At 42.4% G+C, this 25,883-nt stretch overlaps 1 protein-coding gene across 2 annotated transcripts in view; it reads left to right on the top strand.

Annotated features, from left to right (window-relative positions):
* XYLT1 (xylosyltransferase 1) overlaps positions 1-25,883 on the top strand; it is a 160,762-nt gene that overhangs the window by 75,154 nt on the left and 59,725 nt on the right. For both annotated transcript variants that reach the window (XM_085302499.1, XM_085302490.1), the window contains exons 3-4: positions 12,568-12,740; positions 13,461-13,663. In XM_085302499.1, the coding sequence (XP_085158625.1) occupies positions 12,568-12,740; positions 13,461-13,663 (376 nt within the window). The remainder of the gene's footprint in view (positions 1-12,567; positions 12,741-13,460; positions 13,664-25,883) is intronic.

Raw genomic sequence — 25,883 nt, 5'->3', positions numbered from 1 at the left:
GGGAGGAGCGGCGCGGGGCGCGGGGCGCCGAGCAGGCCTGGCACCGCGCTCTCCGAACCGGGCCTTCGCTCGCGCAGAACGGATCGCGAGCAAGCGCAGCGTCCCCCGTACGGCTTTCAAGTCGCCCTAATTGGATTAGAGGGATTGTATTAAAGATCTGTTGGCCATGAAATGTTTAGGATTATTGCACGATAATTTTCTTCTTAAACGATCCTCAATAATCCCCCTTGATCCGACAGGAGCAGGGCACGGCACTGCCCGTCCCGTCTCCAGCAAGGCGCCTCGGCTCCTAGACCCAGCAGACAAGCTGAAGTCCTCAGTGCTCTGRTAGCTTACACGGCTTCAAAATTTTTGTTTAGGTTGATCCAAAGCACTCGACGCTTGGCACTTCTTGCAGCTAGTGTTCAGCTCCCCCAGAAATGCCCGTATTTCCCTCCCGCACGTTCTCCACCYGAATGGGCTCTTTGCAACGCCAGGGTGGTCTGCACACGAATGAACCGCCGTCTGTTTCTCCTGTACTTTGACCTGTGGCGGGAGATATGATAAAATATAGTTGAAGTAGTGTGGTGCCATTTATTATTCAAATGTTATTGTAACTTAGCATACCATATGAGTAATCTTTTGAAGTCTGCCAAAAGAACCCGTGTTAATTGCTTACAGCAGAATGTATTTGCTGTTGGTAATGTCACAACATAATTATATTCTATTCCTCTGTCTGACAAGTAATATACTAGAAGAAAATTGGTCCTCTTTTTCTTCTGTGTTGAGTAAAATTATTCACACTACCCTTCAAGTACTGCGCATGGTAGGAAGCTTTTTTGAAGTGCAAGAACTAATCAGTGATAAAATAATTCATGTGTTACTGTTCAGACAGACAAATAAAAGGTACTTCATTCAGGGAGCGTGAAGCAGACGTGGTAAGGTTTTGTACTTCTTTGGAAATTTAAATTGCACAGAATTCATTCATTTAATGCACATAATACAGTGAAAAGCAAAATGATTGTACAGATGAATGCTAATGTTAAAGGCCTAGATCTTTGAAAAGTATTTAGTCTGCTAATTCCTGTCTAATAGTTCCCATTCAGTTAGCTTCTGCTCATCAAAAGGTCTTGGTCACCTACTAGCCTTTAAAGAATTGGTGACAAGCCRAGGAGCTTTAAATAAGAGCAGAAGCGTGGGAGTCTCATGAGGAGCATCGGCTGGACAGAGCCAGGTGACCTGCAGAGCTCGAGCCAGTCCCACTTGCRCCGAGGCCAAAGTCACCCTGTGTCCGGGAACGTGCCGACCAGAGGTGACAAGAAATCACAGGTTCTAACGGGGAAAAATCCACAGAAGTAGAGTGGCTGCACTTCTGCAACTTCCTTGCTTATGAAGACACTTGCTTTGGGTGATTTGGGAAAACCATTACTTGCCTTTCAGTATCCTTTCTGATAAGAGGTATTTGAGAATTATTTGTCAGCACAGAGGTTGGAAAAAATTATGCTCTGAATACAGGAACTGCATTTGTTTACCTGGGAACCCAGTCTTTAAAGTGTACAATTTTAGTTCAAATATCTCAATTCCAAGCTTTTTTTTTTTTTTTTTTAATCTTAACCTACTAGTTCATAGGGTGTGAATGTATACATATGCATATATTTATGGTACATGGATCTGATGTCTCATGCATCCTTTATTACTTAACAAGAGATTCTTAAAAGTACTCAGCTTTGTCCCAGCTCTGCAGCTTTTGATGTCCTTAAAATTTAACTCAAATGGGGGCAGAATTAGCAAAGCCTGAAAGGTTTGGCATGTATCTGCCTGTACATGTGCTATTTATCTTTTGTCTGTTTTACAAACCTATTATGAAATTCCTATTAATTTCACTTGCAGTGCAACTAGTATCAGCTAAAATATGTCTGAACTTGGACAACATATTATAACACATGGACACATGGAACAGGTTTGCAAGTTTATTTTAGCTTTTGTAAGTGTCCTAACTAGACCTTTTTAAACTAGCAATATAAAATAGCTGGAAGGGTCTTCATTTTGATTTCATCTGTCCCCAGCATCGTGCTTGTGACTTTCTTGGGCACAGAGTAAAGGCAGACCCTGACCTTCAAATTCTGAATCTAGAAAAATAGGAGACAGTGGTAATGGGAGTCTCAAAAGAAGGATTCATTTTGCTTTGGCARACCAGATCCTCATATGGTATGAATTAACTTGGTCCTGCTGATTTCACTGAAGTTGCCCCAGCCATGCACCAACTGATTAAGATGATTAACTGTTCATTTCTTACCGGTATCTGGGAAAAACATATTTTAGATGGGACTTGAGAGATGACAGTACAGTGCAACAAAAGGAGAAGACATTGATTAGCTAGGTGACAAGTGTGCTTTTATCTGCCTATTCATTTCTTAGTAATCTCAGCAGCACACTAGTATTTCCTGGGAGGTCATATGAAGCAGAGACTRTTTTAACTATGTAATTGCTTATGGTTTTGCTCTTTATCGATTGTTCGTGCTGGGAGCGTGACAGGAGGAGACGGAGTAAAGGTTATGGATGTAGCAATCTCCATATACACTGCAAAATAACAAAATGGGCATTGGAATCAATAAAGGCTATTTTCAAATGCTAATTTGAGGCTTGAGCCTTGATAAGGTTACATTTCTGTTATGCTTGGGGTTTATTAATGTTTCTATTGTTGCTTGTTTAATGTATGTTTGGGTGCTCTGCAGTAACTGGTTAGCTTTCAACATGCTGTTTTTCTTGGAGAGTTAAACTTGCCTGTGATTTGAGGCAGAAGAGAAAGGAGAAAGTCTGAACTAAAATTAGGACATTTTCTATATTTTCTGCTTGTTCTGCACAAGAGTTGTAAAAGCTCCTCGAGCGGGGAGGAGGAACGGAAGGTTTTGTTGTTGAAAAGAGCTGGCTCTGAAACCCATTGCCAGGCTTCGGCACGAGCACCCGGGAACCTGGTGCCGGTGCCTGGCCTGGGAGGTTCATGACCTGCAGCAGATGCGTCCTCGGGTGCGTAATGCAGACCACCTAGATCAGCAGACCACATACTGCCTAATTTAGATGCCTTTAGGGCAAACTGCAGGACCCAGGAGCACCTCTGGGCTTCTCCAGTCCTCATGCACATCCCAAGCCACAGCTGTGTTTTATCACTTAATGTGAGCATTAAGTGATAAAAGTGCTCACTGCCCCTGCCCTCTTGGGGAGGTGTGGGGACTGGGGCAGAAGGAGCTTGGTTGCATGCTGGCCAATAACTYGTCTATGGGCGTAGCTTGAGTCGCCCTCGGAAGGGCCCTTCTCTCTCCGCAGACGTAGCGTGGTGGATGGGGYGCTGACGTTACGCTGTGTTGGGCAGGGTGGGTCTCGCCGTGCCCCGGCGCGAGCAGCTGACGTGCTGCGTTGCGGGAGCAGCAGTGCTGGCAGCGGCGGTTTCTTGATGGCACCTGTGCTTGTGCCATCAGTTTTCCCTTGTTGGGGGCTCTAACAGCATGAAAAATTCCTGTTTGCCTCAGTTTTGGGCTGTTGGGAGGAGCATCGTTAGCAGCAGTCAGTGCTGAGGGAGATACCCAAACGGTTTTGGTGGGAGAAGGGCAAGTCCCTCCCGTGTGCGAGCTGAGCGCCTGCGTGGGGGTGTAGTCGGGACAGCTCAGCCAGCGAGCAGAGCCGCCCCGAGCCTCGGCAAGATGACCCCCTCTTTTGGTGAGCGTTTTCTAGGGGTGGTAACGAGCAATCCAGGTGGCTGTGCAGGCAGCAGGCTGTCCTCTCTTTGCAGTTGCCAGGGCCGTGGATGCCCCCCACTTTGGAGCAGCTGCTGTGAATGAGGGTTTTGGCTCCTGCCAGCTGGGAGCGCCGGATTTGGTTTGGTAGCGTTGAGGTGAGGGTGCTGCCCCCAGACGTAAAGGCAAAACTAAGGAGTAAGGTGCCAGATGAAGGAGTAGCCTGTATCTGCAAGGAGTATCTGTTGTTTGGTCTTCCTGAGGTCTAGTAGTGCCACTGAATAAACTGATGATCATTTAAAAGGTATTTAATGTTTACTGTAGTAATGCTGATCACAATGAGCTAATTGGCTGTTAATTGATACAATAAATATTATTATGAGGAAATTCATTCTAATTCAGCATTAATTTACTGTTGCTTTCAAGTGCTATTTATTTATTCATGAGAGTCAGTGGGAAAAGGGAGAAAAGGCTTGGTTAACACACTCCAGCAAAGCAACAAATAACTGAGATTTGTCTCCCAGGAACACTACAATTTTCATAATTAGAATTGTCAGAAGAGCAAGCTTGTTATTAAGACTATTGACCTGCCTAGATAGTTATCATAGTAAATTAAGTTTAGTATGTGCTGCAAGTGGAGTATACTGGTGTCTGATAATTAGACTGTCATTTGTAAAACAAAGATGGTTTCAATAACTGCTTGAGACTGACTGCAGGGCAAAGCAAAGTTGTTTGAAATATGGCAGAACGCTTCATAGTCAGATGCTACCTGCTTTTGTTTGCACTCGGTTGGTGCAAATGCGTTGTTGCAATACATGTGTGCCCGTGTATGCATGCACGTAATTCGAAGCTCTGATAAGTTTTGCAGAGATGTGTGTTTCCAAAAGCTTTCATGGATTTTGTGATACAAAGGGTAGAAATCTTTGTTCTCAGGGTTCTTGGAGTTCCTAATTTACAGTAAGTCCTTCAAATTGTCTGCAAAACGTCCCTGAGCTTTTCAAGGGCATAGTGCTTTCTGCGTTTGTTTAATGGACAGCACCCACCTCGCTGGGCCAAGAGTTCTTGAATGAGTTGTTGAAATGATACTTGCAACACAAATGTTAAATAACTGTGGTGGAAGGATGAGAAAACAGGAGAGAAGCGTATTCAGATTCCAAAATGGAAAATCTTCAGGGTCGTTTTCCCTGTAGGAAAACATGGAAACAATTTATCTTCTTTTGAGCCTGCTGTGAATATGGAACAGTTCTATACATGTCCTCTGTCTTCTTCCCTTCCTTCTTTCATACRCGCTTTATTCTTTCTGTTTGTGGAAAAGGAAGAAATCCTTCTGCACAGGGGTTACGGTGGAACTCAAGCCAGATCTGTCACTATAGTGGTTTTCCCTTATTAGATTGAAATTTTGCAGGAATACAAAGCTGCTTAACAGTTCACAAATATGCTGTATAGAAACTTTCAGGAAATCCCCTCAAATGAACAGCCCAGCCGCAGGGCAGTGACCCTGCTCCTCTGACCGCCCTGCRTTTCTCCTGTCATCCCCAGGAATGATTAAAGCAAACCCCAAGTGCCACGTCCGCAGCCCCCCTGTTCCAAGCCTGGGCCTCCGCTCAGCGTGGAGGAACGTTACGGAAACCTCTCTCTTTAACGTTAAATGGACTAGTCATTGAGTGCTTGTGTCTCGCTGCTTCCCGCTTACCCTGTGTTGATTTTTGCTTATGGGTTACTTGGTCATTAGAAGTTACGGAGGATTGTAGACTGTTTCTGCAATTCACAGTAGAGTTTGAGAATTAAAAAAATATACTAGAGCAGTGTTTTTGAGATAAAAAATTACTGAAAAAAAATGATTATCCACTCTTCAATAGTAGCATAACTTCTGAAATTTTGTCCAAAGGGCTTAATACAAACCCACAGATAAAAAGGACAGGTAGCAGCAATTTTAAGGGAATCTATAGAACATAACTAGTAGCATTTCATTTTGCAAAGCATAAGCATTTCTTGCAAATCCCTGTGTCCTGGGGACAGCTGTGCAGAAGATCTGCTCAGCTGAYTTCACTTCTCTTTCTTTGCTGAGTGAGATAAAAACCTGCAAAGGAAAGCCATGCTTAGGACCATTCACGTAAGTTATTTTCATCGGGAATGTGGCTTGCTTTGCTGCCGGAGGCGAGAATCGGCCCCTCCGTAAATGCGCTTGTTCCGGGTTGCCTGTGCGGGTGCCGATTCCCCGAGATGCCGGATGTTACCAGCTCGTGCTGATTCTCAGAGGTGCGGGAGCGCTGGTGACCACCTCAACGAGCACGACGTGTCTCCGGCCCCTACCGCTGTTATCTGGCCTTGTCAGCGTAGAAGTTCATCAAAACTGTATGTATTGCTTAGCCCRCTCTGTGGCCGCGCAGCCCACGGGCTGCGTTAACTGGAGAGCRGGGCAGGCGTCCCCTCTGGAGCCGAGCGCCAAACGAGGCGCGTTCGCGATGGATCGTCGTGCCTTAATTCCTGAAAGAAAAGATGTTCTTGTCTAAGCCCCATTAAATTTTGCTATTATCAAGMCCTCAGACAAAGGCTTCTCATCAGAGCCTCCTGGCACACCAGCGTATTGCCAGGAAGCTCTGTTTTGTTTGCTGTATCTCCAACTGCTCTAGTGATAGGTCTGTTAGGAAAATTGCATTTTTTAGTGAGACAATGTGTAGTTTTTATTCTTCATTCGAAAAAGGCAAAACTGTTCTCATGCTGACCTAAATGGAAAACATCTTTGGACAAAAATTTCAACCCGTGGGTTATTACGAGTTGCGAGCAATGTCAGAGAAGGAATTTRTAGTGGAAATCTGAGTTTGACAACTACTGCTCGGCCGGGTACCACTGCGGGAGCGCTGCTGAAGCGTATGGGACTGCTCGTGTGAGTTTAGGCGAGGAGTGCATGTTTCTCTTTGGTCTYTTTGGTGCAGCTGTGACTAGTGCTGCAGCTATAATGGCGGGGTTTCTGATTTCATTTCTGGATGTACTAACAGTAAATAGTGTGCAGAACCATACAGCAATAACTCTTCCAGCGTCCTGTATCAAATGACCCTTGGTATCAAAGCTATAGTTGTGTTCAGGAAAGTTAGCAGCAGCATCGAGGTGTCTTTACAAAGAGATGCTGTGTTGAATAGAAAAGACGATACCAGTTGAGAATAGGAATCGATGGATTAATTTACAAAAACTAATATGGCTCACAAAATTCATTAAAAGATTGGTTTATGCTGCTAGGGAAGCCTGAGGATATTGTTAATTAGCAGCAGAAGTAAAAGATGAGCAGATGAGTTCCAAGTGATATTGGTGGATGATAGTGTTATGTGACACCACAACAAATATGGAAATGCTTACATTATGTTTATTATTCTGGCATTTAGTAATTCTGCAGTAGTTGAGGGTTAAACATTCAATTATGAGTACTGATTTCTCTGGGATGTGTAACGGCAATTTGAAATTGCAGTAGAACTGAGATTCTCCTGTTACGTGCAAAARTAGGTGTGTGCTTTCCTCCTAACTTTGGTGTAAACTGTTTTACAATTTGGGTAGGAAGCCTGAAGTGCAACTTCAATTTTACCGAGTATGTTTATGCAAGGCGTTTAGTTACAGTGCAAAATGCCACTTTTTGCAATGGCAAAGTAAATACCTTTTGTTACAATAGCTAAAAAAATGTTTTTTATGATGCATGTGAGCGCTGTCACTTCTGTTGAATCTCCTTGTGGCGATTCCTCCAAAGTAACACAGTGTTAGAAGTCACTCTTCTATCACCTGCTACCAGTACATAATGTAAGTGAGAACTTTCAGAAACTTACAGAYGACAACTACTAAGTCTGACCAGAGCTACTGATTTCGGTGTGCCCCATAGGAGCAATGAGGACAAGTCCATTCACTCTACCCACTCGCTCCTGTGTGTGGAACTGTTTCCCAGTCTATTCTCCAGTTAGAGCTATGCTCCCGAGATGTAACTGTAACTTAGTATTCTTGAGGATTTTTGTTTTGCCTTGCATTAACGTTGTGGGCACTTCATTGCATTTATAAAACACCTGATCTGCATAAGGCACCRTAGAGAAAGGGAGTCCCCTAAATCCCAAAGAACATTCACTCTACTGGCAAGGCACGCGCTAACTGGGATTAGAGAGCGGGGAATAAATCTGGAGCTTTACGTGCTCTCAGAAGCTTCTTGTAGGTGGGATCAGGTTCAGTTCCCTGCACATCACTGGAGACRCTGCCATAAACAATCAGGAGTAGAAGAAAATGGGAATTAATTGTTGGCTTGGTCCATTCTTGAAAAGACAGAAGATGGCCTGTGGGGAGGTGGCATTGGTGGCGATGTTGAGTTGTAGGGAATGGCAGGAGGGCAGCAAACTGCTGGTGAGTGYGTGGGCGAGGAGGAGGAGAGAAAAYAGAGCACGGGGACMACTATACAGGGCTTCCTGGCACCAGGGGCAGGAAACGGGTCTTGCCAACTACTTTTTGTTGGGCTGAAGTGACCAAGAGTGGAGGCCGATGGAAGTGGTATCCTGCGTGAGCCCTACTGAGCACGGCAGACTGCAACATAATGGTGGCATTGAAGTAGCTGTCAAATGCAAGTACTGTTTTAAAATCTAATTAGATTTTTATCACTGCCATATGGTATGTTGTTAATTGAAAAGCATCTGATGTGTCTTTTATGCCCGATGGCCTAACACGCAGAAGGGGACGCTCTCCTGCACGATAGGCAGATAATCAGCACGGAGGCCTTACCAGCCGGGGATGACTTTGGTGCGTGCTTRCAGGGGAGGTCTTATATAAGGGCAGTGGTTAGGGCTAGTCTAATGCTGATCGATTTACCCAACTCTACCTTTAAAACTTGAAAATGAAGTCCCACTGTACTTTATAGTCAAAAGATACTCAGGTTTATGTTTTGTGCCCATTCATCTCATTTGCAAGCCAGTGCGGTTCATTATGAGTGGAGCAGCCTGCTAAATAGAGGGTGCTGATAAACCACAGAACAAAAATAGGGAGGTAACAGAGTCCAGCGGAAACGTCAGCTTTTCTGAGATGTAGAAAACTTACAATATTCTTACCTGCATGAAGTTCCAGGCAGCCAAGAAAAGAATTAGATTAAAGAGACTGTAACAGTATGCAGATGGAGAATGGTACTATAAAACCCTGAACTTAAAAGGGAAGCAAGGAGGAAACACATGGAAAAAGGCTAGAWTTGGAAGATCACAGAAAGGAAAATAAGTTACTACAAGAATTTATTACAGAAACCTGATGAAGTGAGGTATCATTCCAGATGAAAATTCAGCAGGATTTTGTTCTCAGTAATGGTTAGATAAATTACAGTGTGGGTATTGAAAGCTAGTTAGTTTAAAATAAAAGCTCTGCAGTACAGCTGTTTAAAAATTCCTCTCACCTTTTGCATGTCATTGCAGAAATTCACTAATTTCAGAAGAGATATCCAAAAATGTAATAGAAAACACTAGAAGTATTTTAGTCTGTCAATGGGATGTCATCAGCTTGAAATCAAAGCTGTTTAAAAGAAAAACTGGTTGTTTTAGCAATTGCAGTTGCATATTCTTTCTTTCACAATCGCTTTCTGTCCTTGTTGCTGTGCAGAAGACCTAAACAAACACATGGGCAGCGATCGGCCATGTGGGAGAAACCGTAAAGCTGAGGAAATGCCCATGTCTATGGTAAACTGAAAATGATAAAAGAAATTAAGTTTTTTTTTTCCTAATCTATTACTGCTGTTCATTTAAGTCTTACTGTGTTAGTGATCAATCAATCTTCAATAAAAATGCCATTGAAGTTCTTGATGTCCCTTTTAAGACYGATTCAAGGTGCCAGGAGCTTCCTAATGGGCAGCCTTAATACAACCGCAGGCACTGAAATTGTGTTAAGCAATGGGCAGCACTAGTAGAGAGAGATGTTCTGTGGAGGTCTGCTGGGAGGAGAAGACCTTTCCATGGACCACTCTGACCTGGTGGCTCTCTTGTGTTTGTTGTCTGAGGACTGTGTTCCTGGGCAGGCACGTAGCTGCATGTTACRTAGCTAGCAAAGAGCCTTATTCCAGTGACGGAGCACATCTCTTATATGTACAGCTCTTCTGGATCTCTAGAGTAGGAAGGACAAATTTTTGCTTGAAGCGAGCCCACCGAGGAGACAGGTCGCTTGCACTGCTAAAGAGAAGGAACGTGAGGGAGATTTACAAGAGATGTTGAAACCACCTCTTTCCACAATATGTTGCTTCCCTTGGAGCAAGATGCATCTTTTGTGGTTGTTTAAAAAAGAATRTGTCAATTACTTATGGAAAAAATGGCATTTCAGTACAGTTAAGGGGATCAGGTTGTTCAGGTARTCTGAAATTATGYTCTGCAAACTTCTCATCAGTCTGTWTTTCTGGGTTCATGCTGTCCTGTTTAAAAAGGAGAAGATGCAACAGAGAATTAAGAGAAGAGTTTTTTTGCATGTTCAAGTTTTATTTTGTAATTAATATGTATAAAAATAGAAAGCTTTTGATATTGTTTGCTTTTATCAATATATATTGCCTGTTTCCAAAAACTAAAAAMAGCATCTTTCCCTCTGAGTTACTCYCTCTTCACACTTGGCAAACATCTACTTTCTTGCTCCTTATATCAAATAAGSCAGAAATTTAACATATTTGATAATAACTTTTGGATATGTTTTGGAATGTGYAGTGAACTTTGTGGCTCTATTTGTACTGTCTGATAACTCTGCCCAAGTGCAGCYTTAAGTCCATCACACAGCCCAGCTGGAACCTACTGCATCCACACCATGCATAGAGCTAGTCTTGAGCTGGTACGTACATGCCSGTGGGAGAAGGTGGAGGCATCCCATGGAGGTATTATTTGGATTGCAGCAGCTGGATGTGGCTTGTCTGAAATAGTCCTGAGAGTTTATAAGAAGAAACAGAGAATTCATGTCAAGTTGAAAATATGGCAACTAGAAGCTCCTCAGTGGTTCACGCTTCAGGCAGCAGCAATACTTAACTCAGARGTGTTTTCAGAAGCTTAATTTTTGTAAAAGTAGTAGCCAGGTATTGAGGTGTTCATAATATAAATAATAAAGAGGTATTCAGAAATTCAGCCRAAAGGAAGAGAAGTGAGGGGCATGGGGACATGGTTTGTTTCCAGCTAAAGCTTTATTACCATATATCACCAGATTATTTTGWGCAGGATGTCATCCTTCCTTTAGTTGTCCTTGCACTTCGGAGACCTGCGGTAGCTGTCCCCTTCTCAGCCTGGTCCGTGTGAATGATAGGGGTGCTACTGAGAGGGTGAGATGTCCCTGGGATTCATTGGCCATTAGCAGATCTTCCTTTCATACTCTTAYGTTTGCTGAGAACCTTTCACTTTCTGGTTGGTTAGGGACTCCTAACCTTTCGTAATAGGAATATCTGGCCTGGACCTGCTAAGTTGCATYGATTAATGTCTAACTCCCTTTGATGCTTAATTGGCTCACTAGGCTTTTCTTGGGAAGGTAGGAAAAATTCCAGCATTCTCAGTGGAGAGGAAAAAACTTTTTATGCCAGAGGAAAAAAGGTGAGTAGTGTAGTGTCTGCAAAGCAGCATAAACTCCAATTTTGCCATGTTTCTGAGAGGGCAGAGGGAGAAACAACTTCCCAGTGAAGCAGATTAAACCCCTGTTCCCCCTTCGGTGGCTAAAGGATCCACTGCCTGTCTGCGGTGTGTCCATTCAGACCAGGAGAGGTTCGTGGGCTTCGTCATTCCTCCACCCAAGAGCAGAGAGCATGCAAGGGCCAAGGAGCTGCCGTCCTGCTGTTGACTGTGCTCCCCGCTGGCCGAGGGTGTTTAGTGAGCTGGCATGTACCTGTTTGGCCAAAAGGTTGTGTAGGAATAGAAGCAGCTGTGTTAATGGTCTCACCCAAGATTACAGCTTTGSGGGTAATTTCTTTCCCTGTTCTGCTTACATTTCAAGTATCTTCCTAAATTGCTTTTGCTGAGAGAAGTCCTCACAAGATCAGAGGACTGAAGAGGTTGTTTAATGCAAAAAACAAGTGTCGGTTTTTGAATGAAAGGATATTTTTCTTCCATCCTGTTCGGATTTTTGAGTTGAAGAGATGCCACGCAAAAACAAAACAAAGCATTTTGAATTCCTCAACTCATATGTTCCTCCAGCTCTTCAGTTGATCAGAACATCCTGTCATAACTTTAAACTGTAGTGTTTTCTTTAGGAAATGGAGAACAGAAATTCTTGTGTTAAAATAGAAGTGAAAATAAATTATAAATAGGATGATAAGGCTCTCTGTCATGCCTGAAGAAGCAAAGATGTGCAGGTTGCCCTTTAAATGTTCCAGGATACTTCTGCCATTACAAATAGATGCTATCAGTCAAGATAATAAGCCAACTCCCTGGCTGCAGTTAAGTCTCTGAGTTTCTCCAGCTTCTCCACAGAGCTATTCAGATCTCAGGAATGAGGATTTTTTGATGAAATTAGGCTTTTCTTTTAAGAAGGCAGGTGGGGAGAAACTGGCCTTGGCATTTTTTAAGGTGATTCCTCTGGAGATGCAAATGTGTGTAGTCTGATAGAGCCTCGTCTGATTTAGTTAATGATCAAAAGCATTTGAGTGTTTCTGGTGCTAATTCCTGCTGGCACACACGCAGCACGTTGGCATGGCCGCACAGGGCAACGTGGCATGCTTGCTGCCTGTGCGTTGGGTGGCAACCTGTCTTCTCACTGAAGGATGGAGTGGGGTCTCTATGGCCTGCAGTCTGGCAACTCTCATGAGCTCTTGCTGCCATCAGCAGCTGTTTGAAAAAATGAATCTAGATGTGTACTGCATCCCTGCTCTGCAGGTCACTCAGATGTCCTTTGTTTTGTTTCCAAACAGGAAAAGCCAACAACAACGTGCAGTGGGACGAGGACTCTGTGGAATACATGCCAGCCAACCCCGTCAGGATCGCGTTTGTCTTGGTGGTCCATGGCAGAGCTTCTCGGCAGCTCCAGCGCATGTTTAAGGCTATTTACCATAAAGACCACTTTTATTACATTCATGTTGACAAGGTAATATATCACTGGTTATGAATTGCCTGTCTTGCCATCTGTCAGTCTACCCACCTTGGTCGTCATCTTTATCTACTCTTTACCTCTGCAGCTTACATTACCACATCACTTTGTTTCTCCTTCTGTTTAGAGCCACTTTTTTCCCCTTTTTTTTGTTATCCTCCTTATGTAACAACCTTTATTTYTCCTTATATGTCTGCTGGTATCTATCTATGTCTGCCTGCTGTACCTTTGGTAATAGTAATTGATAAGTTGATGTACACTGACAGTTGTGGCTTGTTGGATGGAGAGCTGAACTGAGGTGTCTTGGACAAACTGCTTTATTTCCCACTGTAAAATGCAGGTAGTAACTAGTCAGCTCCATTAGTAAGGCCTTTGGTAATCTACTGATGACAAACGATAAATAAAATTAGTTATCAGTGATTACTGTAGTAGTAATAAAAAGAATGTAATAGAGGGGGCTTTGCAGACTTCCAAATTACCCTTTGCCAAAAGGAGGTTGTGCACTTTCACAAGTGAGGGCAAAGCAGTGGAAAAGCTCAGTAAGATGATCCTTCACACCTCCTGATCCTCTGGAATACTGGAAGTTGCAAGTGCTCCAGGTTGCAATGAACTGATCTGGAAATAGCAGTATTTAAGAAGTACAGCTGGACTGTCAGTACAGGGAGGAACAATTCTGAACAGCTTAACTTGAATGTATTACTTCTTTTCCCTGCAAAGCGATCCAATTACTTACACCGGCAAGTGCTCCAGTTTGCCAACCAGTATCCAAATGTCAGAGTAACGTCTTGGAGAATGGCAACTATCTGGGGAGGAGCAAGTCTTCTGTCCACCTACCTGCAGAGCATGAGAGACTTAATGGAGATGAATGACTGGCCGTGGGATTTCTTCATTAACCTCAGTGCTGCYGACTATCCGATCAGGTACAGTGAGTCTGTTAAGAATGTACATGTTTTGCTCTGAAAGTATTTAATGATGTGAGGGACAATGCGTCTGTGCTGTGCTGCAAGAAGTGGAGGTCAGAGGGACAGATAGCCATGCTTCTGCTGTAGAGATATTAGCCAYGCCTGACTGTACCCCCTCACGTCTACACTGCTTACCTAGGAGGGACGAGGGCACTGATTCTTCGCTTTTACGGAGGAGGAAGGTGCTGCTCTGTTGAGTTATTTCCAGCATGGGGGATTTGCCAGAGGGGATGAGAAAAGTAGCAGTAAAGCAGTGCAGCTAAGCAAACAAACCCCAAGCACAGAGGCTCTTCCGTCACAGAGCTCTGATCAACAGCTTGATTTGATGCCTTAAGAATTGTTGAAGATATGAATATAGACTCAATGAAAATAATTTTTCCTTTTCCTTTTTTTGGTACTTCTTCTGCAGAGGATAATGGTGGTAGAGGGGACAAATAAGTTGCTAGGAGTCAGTTATATTTTCAGTACCAACCATTGCTGAATATCTTTATTCAGATGGCATCAGGCAAAGAACTGCATATGTCACCACATGACAAGGCTTGTGTTTTTAAGTGAAATTATAATCTTTCTGGATTTACATAACTCAGGCCCCACAGCTGCATTCAGTAAGGTTTACCATATTGTGCAAAAGCAGACAGTCCATTAAAAAAAAATCCAAATATAGTTGAACTGTTGCTTTTAGACTGTAGGAGTTATCAGGAAGAGGAAAAGAGGAAATTCTCCTTGTGACTTCTCTTTCCCTGTATGTTAAAAAGGAATTGAGAAAAGGAGAAGTAACTTTCTTTTCTAATGAGTGATGATGTAATTTGCTTTTAATACAATTAGAAAAAAATAGAATGTTAGATGCTTTCTTGCTCCATATCTTGCTTAATCTTGCTGATTGAGTTTCCGTAAGATCTCTCTCAAATTATGGGCTCCTTCCTGGAGTTACTGCTCCCACTGAAGTGAAAATTAAAATCAACATGAGGTTTTGTCTTGGAAAGGATTTTGTGAGAACTGATGAAAGGCTTTTTGGCTGGTGCTTGTCTCTAAGCACTCCCAGAGAAATGCAGCACACTTTAGGGTTGAAAATAAGGAAGAACACAAGAGTCAGAGATGTTATGTTGGTATTAGAATATGGGGAATTGAATTAAATACTCCTGATTTTTGATGTTGCACCTGATTCAGATACTTTTGGTATTCAGCAAGATGTGACTTAAAGATTTTAACATATTATCTGTGGCTCTAAAAGAGGGTCCTTAGTAGTCTGTGCATCTCTTGAGTTTTGGGAAAGGCTAGCTTGTGATTTTCTATAATTCATTTTCTCAGTGAGGATTGCTGTGCTGATGATGAACAGCAGAGTAATACAGGGCCAAAAAGGGAAAGATAGGTGATGGGAATTTGAATTAAGGAAGATTAATTCTAGGGATGTGTGAAGAATAAGTGACTGGAATGCCTGCTGGACAGGGGGAGTATAAATACATCATGTTCCTGTGGATGTCTCCAGTTGTCTGTCTGTGGGGTCAAGAGTTTCCTCTGAACATCCTCCTGTAGCGCTGAGGCTGTGACCCTGTGCAGTACATTGAACTGTGGGGCCAAATGGGATTAATCACTTATAGACATGGCCATAAATAATCACAGCGTTTCTTGAGGAGGCTATAGTCTGCTCTGCATTAATGGCTTCTTTGTAGTAATACTGTGGTATCTTACAATTGCTGGAACTCTAAACAAGTGCCATTCAGCTGGAAAAATTCCAGTCATGTGTTTCTTTGTGGCGGAGCTCCTCGAAGGGCGCGCTTCCCCTCCGCCGCCGTCTCCCAGCAGCTGGGTCGCCGACCAACGTGCTCGCTTCCCCTCCGGCCAAAATACCCTACTACCAGGACTGGTGAAAATGTTTCCCCTCAACACGGTGCACTTGAACGAAAAATAGAAGGTCTTTTTTAATGCTACAACTTCAATGACAGTGACTTATAGGTACTGTTAAATTTTTGGAATATGTAATGTTGCGGCTATAAACCCTATAAAATGTTATCTCATCAAAAATATGTATGAGTCAATTTCAGTTTCACAGTGGAGTTGCTATAAATTAATATTCTTTATGGTCTTTGGGAAGACATTACCTTCCTGCATGCTGCATAGAGAGCTGATTGTTTTTCCAGGAAATAGTAAATAGGGTGTTTGGGGCCTTTTTTTCTTCTTTCAGCCATCATGCCATGATTTGTCAGATAATGCGCTAGAGGCAGTTTACGCTTCCTGTACTGGTTACTCATTCTGCAGTGTTTCTTTGCTAAGTTTCCCTCCATAAGAACATATGAATTTTGTGGATTAGTAGTTTTTATCCAGGACTGCTTCACATTAAGCTTTAGCTTCCCTTCTGCTATTCCATCTGTAACATGGAAACCTTTACTGCTTCTCTTCTGATAATAAAAACTAATCCAGCCTTGTAAGTCAGAAAAGCACATTCAGTATGTGGGGTTAATACTACATGATGAAGCCCATATCTGCCTGGAGAGCAGTCTGATATACTCACATTATGATTACTAAGAGCCCTTCAGAAGAAACCTTCAGAAGCAGATGTCAAGGATTGTACTGTTAAAGGCAGAATAAAAAGTTAGAACTGTTCATTTTGGTAGGAGGAGTTCAAATKTGTAAAATAAAGCATAGGGCACCTAGAAAGATTCAGAGACGGCTGTTGTTATCYTCATGCTGTAAAGTTTACTTTGTGAAGCCTTGGTGGAGTCTGTCCTTTCGATTTCACACCTAGTGAAAGGATGGTCCCGATCTCTGTGCTTCTAGGTGTTACTGCGCCATAGATCACTGCTAACAAACTCAGTCTGCACACAAAGAAGGCCATAACAAAATTCTGTGTTTTCCTTTGGTGCGAGGCCATACAGGTAATTTTCTGGCCTAAGGGAAATGATTTGGTGTGTCAGCCGACCCCTGAATCTGTGGCCCCCTTGACCATCACACGTTTTCGGTAGGAAAGTGGGGATGGCATGGCTAAAGGAGACCAAGTGCAGAGGGTTTCTGTTACTTCCCCTTCTTTTGCTCTAAGAAGTCTTTTTATACACAGTACTAAGGCTATGTATAAAAAAGGGCACGTGCCTTTAAGGCTGTGAAGGTATCTCTCTGTCATTACATTCATAACAAAATGAAAAAAAATCTTCCTCTTCCTCAACTTTCTTTAATTTTACTGGCATCTTTTCATAGTTTTAAGTCTTTTTCTTTGACAGCCTCTTTCAAAACTCTGTAGGAAAGCTACTGATGTCTTTAACCTCTTATTTTACATGGATATCTATTTGCATTATTTATTGTGTCTGACAAACAACATCAGGTAGTCAACCGTATGTTCAGGGACTGAAATTTCACTCTCAGCAAGGTGAACTATGGTAGAGAGTCTATTGATGTTGAATGTTTAATGTGCATTGCAGGAGTTCTTGGATAATGTGGCAGGTGAAGTGTTACACCACTTGAATTAAGAAGTTTAATGAGATCATTTAACAGTGAAAGTCATGTCAGCGCTTACCTGGCCACAAAGCTTGTATARATGTAATGAAACATTTGAACTATTTATAATTTATGGTAAATCACTGCGCCTTAATCACCAAAGGGATCACCAAATATAATTGCCAGCTAATGCTTGGTCTTTAWTAAAGGTCAAGCCAAATTATTAGCAGAGGTTTGGGGAGTACTTCAGAATATGAAGAAAATAGAGTAGCTTATTAATATAGTCAGAAAYGCAGATACTACTAGATTTTCAATTATGAGCAATCAGGTATAACAAATGAACTTAAACTCAGTGAAACTACTTTTTTTAAAAAAAAATAGTTGGCACTATGCAGATCAGCTCATTTTAGGATATAGATTACATAGCCGTATCTTCTGCAAGAGCCCAAGCTTGCATTTTGAAGACTTGGTCAATTGAGAAGTGTTCAATAGAGTTCTGAAACTTGAATGAAATTTGTATTAAAATACAGATAGTATCTGGGAAAGGGTGGTACCAGCTCTGTAGAGCAAATGGAGTGACCTAACTGGGACTGGTACTTGCAGCAGCATTTGCCAGCGGTGATGCAATTTGCAGAGAGGAGCTCTGTCATTCAGAATCACACTCATTAATTAAAAAGAATTAGACAGCAGAGACTGGCTGACATGCTCCTGTTTCTTTGTGGTCTCCTGTGACTGGTGGTCAAGGTAACATTTTTAATACTAAATGGACATGCTCATCTAAAGATCTAGATGTTTCTAAGAAACTTGAAAGATGCCCTATGAAGCAGGCAGACCTTTTCTTTCAGGTAGGTATTTCCAGTCCAGTCATCCAGTCAGCAACAGATGGGGCAGTCTGGCTCCTAGATCCATTTTCTGTCTGACCAGCTGCACCCCTGACTGCTAGGGAGAATTGTGAGCAAAGATAACTTCCCAAAATAAACAGTTTTATTTGAACTCCTGCCCAGTGTAAATGTAGTAGACAGCCTAGCAGTGATAGAACTGTCCTTTCGCTCACCTATCTTTGTCAAGGTTCTGATCTCTAATAACTTACACAACCATGTCTCATACTGGTGTTATGTTAGGCACCAGGAACTGCTTTCTTTGGATGTCAAAGAAGGAAACTGAACACCAAAAGGCTGTGAGWAAAGTCGTTATTTAAAATTCTCCTCCTCTGTGCGCAACTGGATGAAGAGTATTGGTAAATTCATGATAAAAGTGATGACTGGGGCCTTGTGAGGCAGAAGATYGCTTTCCAGGAATGGAAAGGAGGGAGTGGAGGGGATGGGTCTTTTGTTTTTCGGGTCAGTTGGCAGGTGAAAATAATAATCACTGTAAGGTTTTGGAAAGAATTTCAACCTTTGGGAAACATGTTTCATCAGTCACTTCTTGGAGTTATGTTTCAGGTTGCAAATCTGTATGGGAGGTTAGGAATTTCCTTGTTTCAGTCACTGGCCCAGATTGATCCYTTGTGAAATGTGGGTGACTGCGCTCTATATAAACTGCACCAGAGGTGGGTTTTGCTCTGTCAGTATTTCCTGTGACCTGCTCAGATTTTACCTGGGCAGTTGTGCAAATGACAGAACCTTTGGAGCAGATGATAGGGAGAAAAAAAGTAGGAATTGAATGGGTAATCTGGACTCCCAGTTGTCCATCTTGCTTTTGCAAAAGTACTCAGCTTTTCAGAAAGCTTRAAGTGCAATACTTAAAGCGTGGTCTTTTCTTGAACTGAAATAATTAAAAAAAAATAGATCTTATATAGAACACTGTAGACTTGTGAGAAATGTTTAAGACTCAGCTATCCTTTCTTTGTGGTTGTAAAACTAGAAGCCCTGAAGCCAGCAGCTCCTAGGGCTGATGGAGCTGTGTAATGGCGATAGGATCACCAGAAATACTGTCTTGGAAAGCAGTTGCCCTGTCTGTCTCTCCGAACTTCTCATCATTTTGACTTGACGTAGTTTAACAGCTCTTTGTGTCTCACTGAGATTCAGACTTCAGAGCCGTCTCTTTACAGTTCATTCCTTCCTGTTATTAGTTAAGCTGTCTCTAAGCGTGAAATTTCCTATAAGGGATACTGATTTTCCAGTACTGAATTTGACCTTAGGCTCCTAACGAAGCCACCCGTTGCAATACTCCTCTGAAATCCAGGCCTTGCACCAGAATAATGAATTGAGCACTGGGAAATAATACAGCGGGTTTTAAAGTGCGCTTTCAAATGTTACGCTAAACCGAAGYGCTGATAAATCGTATCTGTATATCTAGATGGGAGTATGGAGCAGGTAGCTTTGGCAGTACAACATCTGTTAAGATGCCAGTGGCTGAGGTTTTTATCGCAGTGCTGTAGCTGACATTATGTGCAGTTTTGTTTGTTCAGAATATCTTTATCTGGCAAGCCAGCCGTCAATCCACTCTTAATGCTTTGCAGGCAATCTTTTCTCATGTGCAAAAAGGAACTTTATCTGTGTTTTTCTTGAATCTGCATTCTCTTATAATTTCAAATGTGTTTCTTTCTTAAATCCTTTGAATAACCTTTTCTCTTCCTCTTTACTTACCTCACCAGTACATTTGACTGAGAATTATATACATTTTCTAAGGTTATCTTTTGGGTCTGCTGTCCTAATTTTCTGTTTTACTGTTGAATTATCTAGTGGTTGGCAAAGCAGTGTTTTGCACATGCTCTTAACAAAGGGTGGAGTGAAATGTTGAAATTATTGTAGCTTACTGATTTTATTTACATCTGGTGTTAACATAATATTTTCTTGGACCTGGCAAATGTTGGTGCTGAGAGACCCACCCTTTCTTTGTACAGCCACAGCAGCTGAGATTGTTGTTTTCTCTCTACCTCTCCTCCTGGGTTTAAGGCTATAAAGCAGCTTTTGTTTTCTGGAGAGCTCTAAGATCCGCAGCTCTTAGRAACTTTATGGATACTTAACACTGCTGAAATATTCTCCATAGCAGCCTCAGTCTGGCAATAAAAATAAGTGCACTGCAAATTGGCGACTGGTTTGGCTATCCAGGCATCTCCACAGTGCATACAGATTAAAGATGTATCAGTAAAGCACACTTTTTTTGAACAGCACTATTACTCAAAGTGCCCTTGTACTTGGCAGTATGTTTATGTGGTGATTACAGTGCTACATATTGAGCCCTTCATCGCATCCCATGTGAACTGGAGCATCTGAGCCAGCGCCTGAGACCACTCAGAGGCCAAGCCTGGCAGATGAAAGCCCCAGGTGCCAGGCTTTGCAGCGCAGTAGCACTGTCACGTCTGAGAGCTCGCTGCCCTTCCAGGCTGGGAGCTCCTTCTCGCTTGTCTTGGCTCAGAGCTGCTCACTGGGAGGTTCTCCAGTGGAGAGCCAAAGGGTTTTCATCTGCTTGTCATGTGCTTTCTGGATGTGCTTTATTTTTTACTTATTTATGATTGAGAAGAAGTTTGATCTCATACAGGAGAACTAAATGCAAGTCTTTGCTAAATACCTTTCAGCCTTGTCTATGAACAGTAATAATATAAATGTTGTGCCAATGTGCAGCATTGATTCCCATGCAACACGCATATTTTGCCTCAGGATGCTAGAATAATATAAAAAATACTCTAATATTTTTGTAAGGATAGTTGATCCATTGGGACTGAGCAAGGCCTTGAGTTGTATGAGGGATCTTACAAGCTTATTTCCTTCATAGCTTCAGGGCTATCTATGAAATCTGTATTTAACTTAGAAGTTGTCTCTGTGGAGAATAGGTCTGGGGTCACCAAATCACAAAATGAGTTCTTAGTGCAGAATAGCTATTGCACTTTAAATCCACAGTTTCCCAGGAGYTGCCAAGTAGTGGCAAGCCCTCTTGATGATAGTCGGCTTCTCATTGCGTTCCTGGGTGAAGAGCTTGGGTTAGGTTTGGCAGTGTGACTGGAAGGCAGTTGTTAGGAAATCTCCTCTCATTTGCTCTTTGCTGTCACTGTACCTCGAGTGGCCTTTATTCCCTGTATTTAATTGTGAGATGGTCAAAGAAGCTGCAAAGAAATGATCGTTGTGGTGTTTACCTGTCCTGAGTAGAAACCCTTTAATCTCTCCTACAACTGTTTTTTAGAAAGTTCAGTGAAATCATCATTAAACTCAGAAAGCTAAAACTACTGGAAAGAGGAAAACATTCCTGTTATAGCACTGCATTTTAAACATGCTCTCTTTGTAGCCCTACAGAATTCTCTCGGGAAATTAAAAATCTGTTGAAAATTGCCATTAAAACATTTTTATTAAAAATTCAGAATGCCACTTACAATAAAACAGCTGCAAAATAATATCTGGTAGAAGTTCAAAGGGAAGATGGAATAACAACATGTACTATTATACCTTTACCAAGTCACCTTTAATAGTTCCCAACCAAAGGTCATTAAAGAGTGAGCAAGAATGTTGTTCTAGTTCAGTCTTTTGGTGATGATATTGAAGTAGGAAGGAGAGGAAGAGATGAACTCCTTTGCCAAACTAGACAGGACTAGAAGTGTAGGAGAGTTGGGTGGTATTCAGTGTTAAAGATTTTTCATCCAATTTATACTTATGTTTTGGTCTTGTTTTAGTATTAATGACTTTATACACTTTGACATTTTTAATATGGATCACTGCATATGAATGAGCTGAAGGGCTGAACTGAATAAATACCTTAAACCCCCAAATAGAATTAAAGCTACTTTGGAAAAATAGATGTATTACAAAAAGAAGAAGCTGTTTTGTATAAATAAAAGGCAGTACTAACTCGCCATGATTAGAGCACAAGAATGAGAGCAGTATCCAGTTTCAGCTGCCTTTTCCCTGGACTCAAATGCAGCAGGAACTCCTGGCTGCGCAGAAGCCCGTGCAGATTATGAACCAGCTGGCTGCAGGCCGTTTCCCACTCTCAGGAATTCTGGGGGGAAAGCTGATATGAAATATTTTATTGACTTGTACAGCACTTCTAGTGTTCCTCTGCCTGCCTGCTGCTGTCATTCAGTGCGGATCCCTCAGACGATGCAGGGTCCATGGCTGCCTGGGCAGTGGGCTGGGGGAGATTGCAGGACAGGGACTGGAAGCAGCTGGCCAAGGTCTTCCTGGGTGCTCTCCTACAGAGATGCTGCTGAGGAGACCCTTTGGCTTCCCTCTCTCCACAGGGAGCAAACCCCACCTCACTATAAAAGCAGAGGGGCCCTAGCTCAGCTCTCACATCTCCTCAGATCAGGAGTGATATCCAGGTGGATATACAGTGCTACAGAGCTTAGGTGAATCTAAGAGGAGCAGTGCTTGCAGAACTGAGATGCATGGCACTTCTATGCATGTTAAAGCCAATGCAGATGATCTTTCTGGTCATGCTGCAGAATGCAATTCTTTTTCTCACATTTTTTTTCCCAAGAATTCCTTTCACTAAGTGGCTCTGGATAGTAAAAACATAGGTCTTGAGTTATTCTAGAAGATTTGGCCTGATTTTCTGTGGTGCAGAAATCCAAGACCTGTTGAAACATTTTGCCATACAATCCATGGTGGAACGAATGGCTAGATAATTTTTACAGTCTCATCTTAATACATTTGAATACTTCACTTCTGTTTTACCTGCACAACTATTAGTTACAGTGCATTATGCAGTACTTCTGAATCTATATAAGCATGATGGATATAAAGTGGTGCTGCATAGAGTTGAATACATTTGTGGCTGTGCTGCTTTAACTCCAGGCTGATCTGAGGGGATGAGATGCTAAACGACTTATTGTAACACACATTCCACTCCGCCACATGCAGTTTAATTATATCCACCCTTCAGCATTACTTGATGAACCAGCTGTAGGCACAAGCATCCCTAACCTTTCATCAAGATAATTGCAGTCTTTTGCCACATTAGGAACTGGTTTGGGGCCAAGTCATTTCCAAGTAGAGGCAATCTTTGTTTAAAACTTTGTTGCCCCAAAGAAATTTCTAGTAAGTAATCTTGAAACCATGCATTCTTTGGGCATCTGGAGACTAAAGGGTGTGTAAATACAAATTGGTTATTTGTGTCACACCATGACTTTAAATAAGCAGTTGTAGCTGTGCCTGTTCTCTAAGGGTCAGTGTTGTCAATGTACCTTGGTGTAGGCGGTTGAGTTGTTGGTACTGGAAGTTCTTCCTGCAGTGCTCAGGGCAGGTTGCTGACGACACTTACAGAAATACAGGTGAGCACTGCAACATGCTGAGCTTTTTTCTGTATGTGAAATGGGTAAATTTGGAGTTTTAAGAGCCTGTGTTGCCCTTCAGGGCATGCTGGTTGCCATCCCAAAGAGCTGGGAGGATCTTTGTGCATTTGGGAACCATTGCAAACCAGTAGGGCAGAGGCAGCCACAATATCCCTCAAAGTCCCCTCCTGTCTGCTAGACGGAGGGTCAGGGATGGTGAGGAGGTCCACTCACCCAATTGTACAGTCTTTTCTTAGATCTTGAATCAGCAGTTTGCTTCAAGTGATCTCATGATTAAACAAGACTGTTTCAGCTGCAGCTCTGTTGAGCACAGCACTGAGTGGGAGCACCGGCCTTCCATCCTCACCCTTGTCTTCTCTTCAACTCTGGCCATTTTGGTTAATGGATCCATTTGTTCCTGTTGACATTTTCTCACTCATACCTCCTCTCTAGCACATGTTCATGCAATCCATCCTAGTGTTGTCTTCTTCACTGACTTCTTCCAAAACATGCCCAACAAAGAATAGAGCAGGTCATCAGCTGGCACAAATTGTCAAAATAGGATTCCTGCTCAATCCAAATAAAGGTAACAAAATGTGTCCTTCTGTTGTTAAAACCAATTAAGTTTCCTTCCATTATCTCTTTCACCCCTTCCCTCCCCCCCCCCCCCCCCCAGGCCCTGTTCCTCCATCTTTTTGGGCTCAGTATAGAATTAATGTTAAATTCCATTAACTTGACCACATTTTCCCCAGTTTGCCTTCTGGCCCTGTGAACTGATAGGCTCTGACAGGTTGATTCAACAGCTCAGGGATCAAAGGGAGTGGCAGGCCCGTGAGGAGCTGTGGGAATGGACTGTTTTGCTCTAATTCACATTACTTTTAAATTAGGTGCATGCCAAGGCCTCAGCAATAGACATCTGCTCAGCAGGAGAAAAGTTCCTGTGGCAGCAGCCCATTTCCCAGTGCCAGGAGCACTATTTGGACCTGTTGTCCAGCCACATCTGAGCAAATCAGTGCCTTATAGTGGGCTTCCAGCTTTTGTTTCTTGAGGTGCCTCTAGTTAGAAGATTAAAAACAAGGCCTCGTTAGGTAAGTGTGTATTCCTTCTTGCCTTTTCCTTGGAAAGTGTAGGATTAGTAAAGAAAGAAAGAAAGAAAAAAAAAAAAAAAGCTTCCTTACGTGGACCTATCTTCCCTGCTGCATTGAAAGCGAAGGATGGAAGACACTGAACCTTTAAATCTTTTAGCATGTCTGTTGTACTGTCTTCTCGACATGGAGCAGAGACATGGTGCTGTGGGGAGATGGTGCGCAGTGCTGTCAGAGGTGATCCGAGTTCCTAGGGAGAAGGGAGACGGGTTTTTGGTTGAATGATGCAGTAGCAATGAGCAGCTCTTTGGTACTTTGCCAGGCACATCTTGATTTTTGAAAGTGATATGGGGATGGTACGATTTAGTGACTCTCATTTTCTGATATGAAAAATGGGCAAGGATGGAGAGATGCAGGGGAGTCATGGACCGGAGGGGAGGTAGAGCCAAAAGAGCAAGAGCAAGTTATGTGTCAGAAACTGAGAAATGACCAATGTTATCATTGAAGTTGAAGAAGCAGCACTGGAACAACCATATCCAGAAGAGCAGAGACCTCATGAGTCTTACATTGCAGGCCAGTCACAGCTGAGCAAACTGTTTGCTGTCTAGAATTATGAACTTTAATACGAAGTGGATTTCCTGGGTATATCTGGCCCTGACACTCAATCTAAATTAGCTTAGCATTACTAAATGCTAAAACCTTCATGCACACGTGGTGACAGAGCTCCAGCCCCCTTGGCTTTTGGAGAGCTGGCTCCGGGTGGGAAGTGCTGTGGAGATGGTGCCATCTTCCAGCAGCTGCAGTATTCCCTCTCCGACTGGATAGGTTGTCCCAAACTGATGGAGGGTATGATCCCGTGAAATGCTGGAGTCCTTAGAGAGTGGAAGAGGCAACACTATTAAGGCTGCTTGTGACTGACAGTTAATTTTCTCCCCGCTTTCTTCTCTTTAAACCAAGTGATTTTAATTACTCAACCTAACAAGCAAAGTGTTTTTTTTAGTGTCTTGTACAAGTAAAATACCAGATGAGTGACAGAATGTATAAATCCAATAGAAAAGTGAACAGTTGCTTTAAATCTATGCTCATATTTCATTTTGATTTCTTCTGTATTATGGCAAAGTCTAGATAATTTCCTTTTGGAGAAGGTGAGGAAAAAAAATCCTAAAAATGTGCAATACCAAATATACACAGTATAAACAAGCAAAAAAATCCCTCTCAGCCCAAGATCTAGATTTTTTTTCTTTTAACCAAAGTCTCACTAATTTGAGTAATGGACTTGTTGATCATTTCTGCATCTCACTTCACTTGCTCATTTAATCAGTGATTATTGTTTTCATCAAAATGGGATGTATCGTGTAAGAAGATGAGGGTTCTACATGAATATGCAAGAGCAGACAAATATTGGAAAAAAAAAATGCAAAGTCTCTCCATACTAAGTAAAATCCCACTGCTTTGATAAACC

Source organism: Rhea americana, unplaced genomic scaffold (genome assembly GCF_003343005.1).
Source record: "Rhea americana isolate MKP2758 unplaced genomic scaffold, rheAme1 scaffold_10, whole genome shotgun sequence".
Lineage (NCBI taxonomy): Eukaryota > Metazoa > Chordata > Aves > Rheiformes > Rheidae > Rhea > Rhea americana.
Note: the sequence above shows the minus strand (reverse complement) of the source record. Positions and strands in the feature narration are given on the sequence as shown.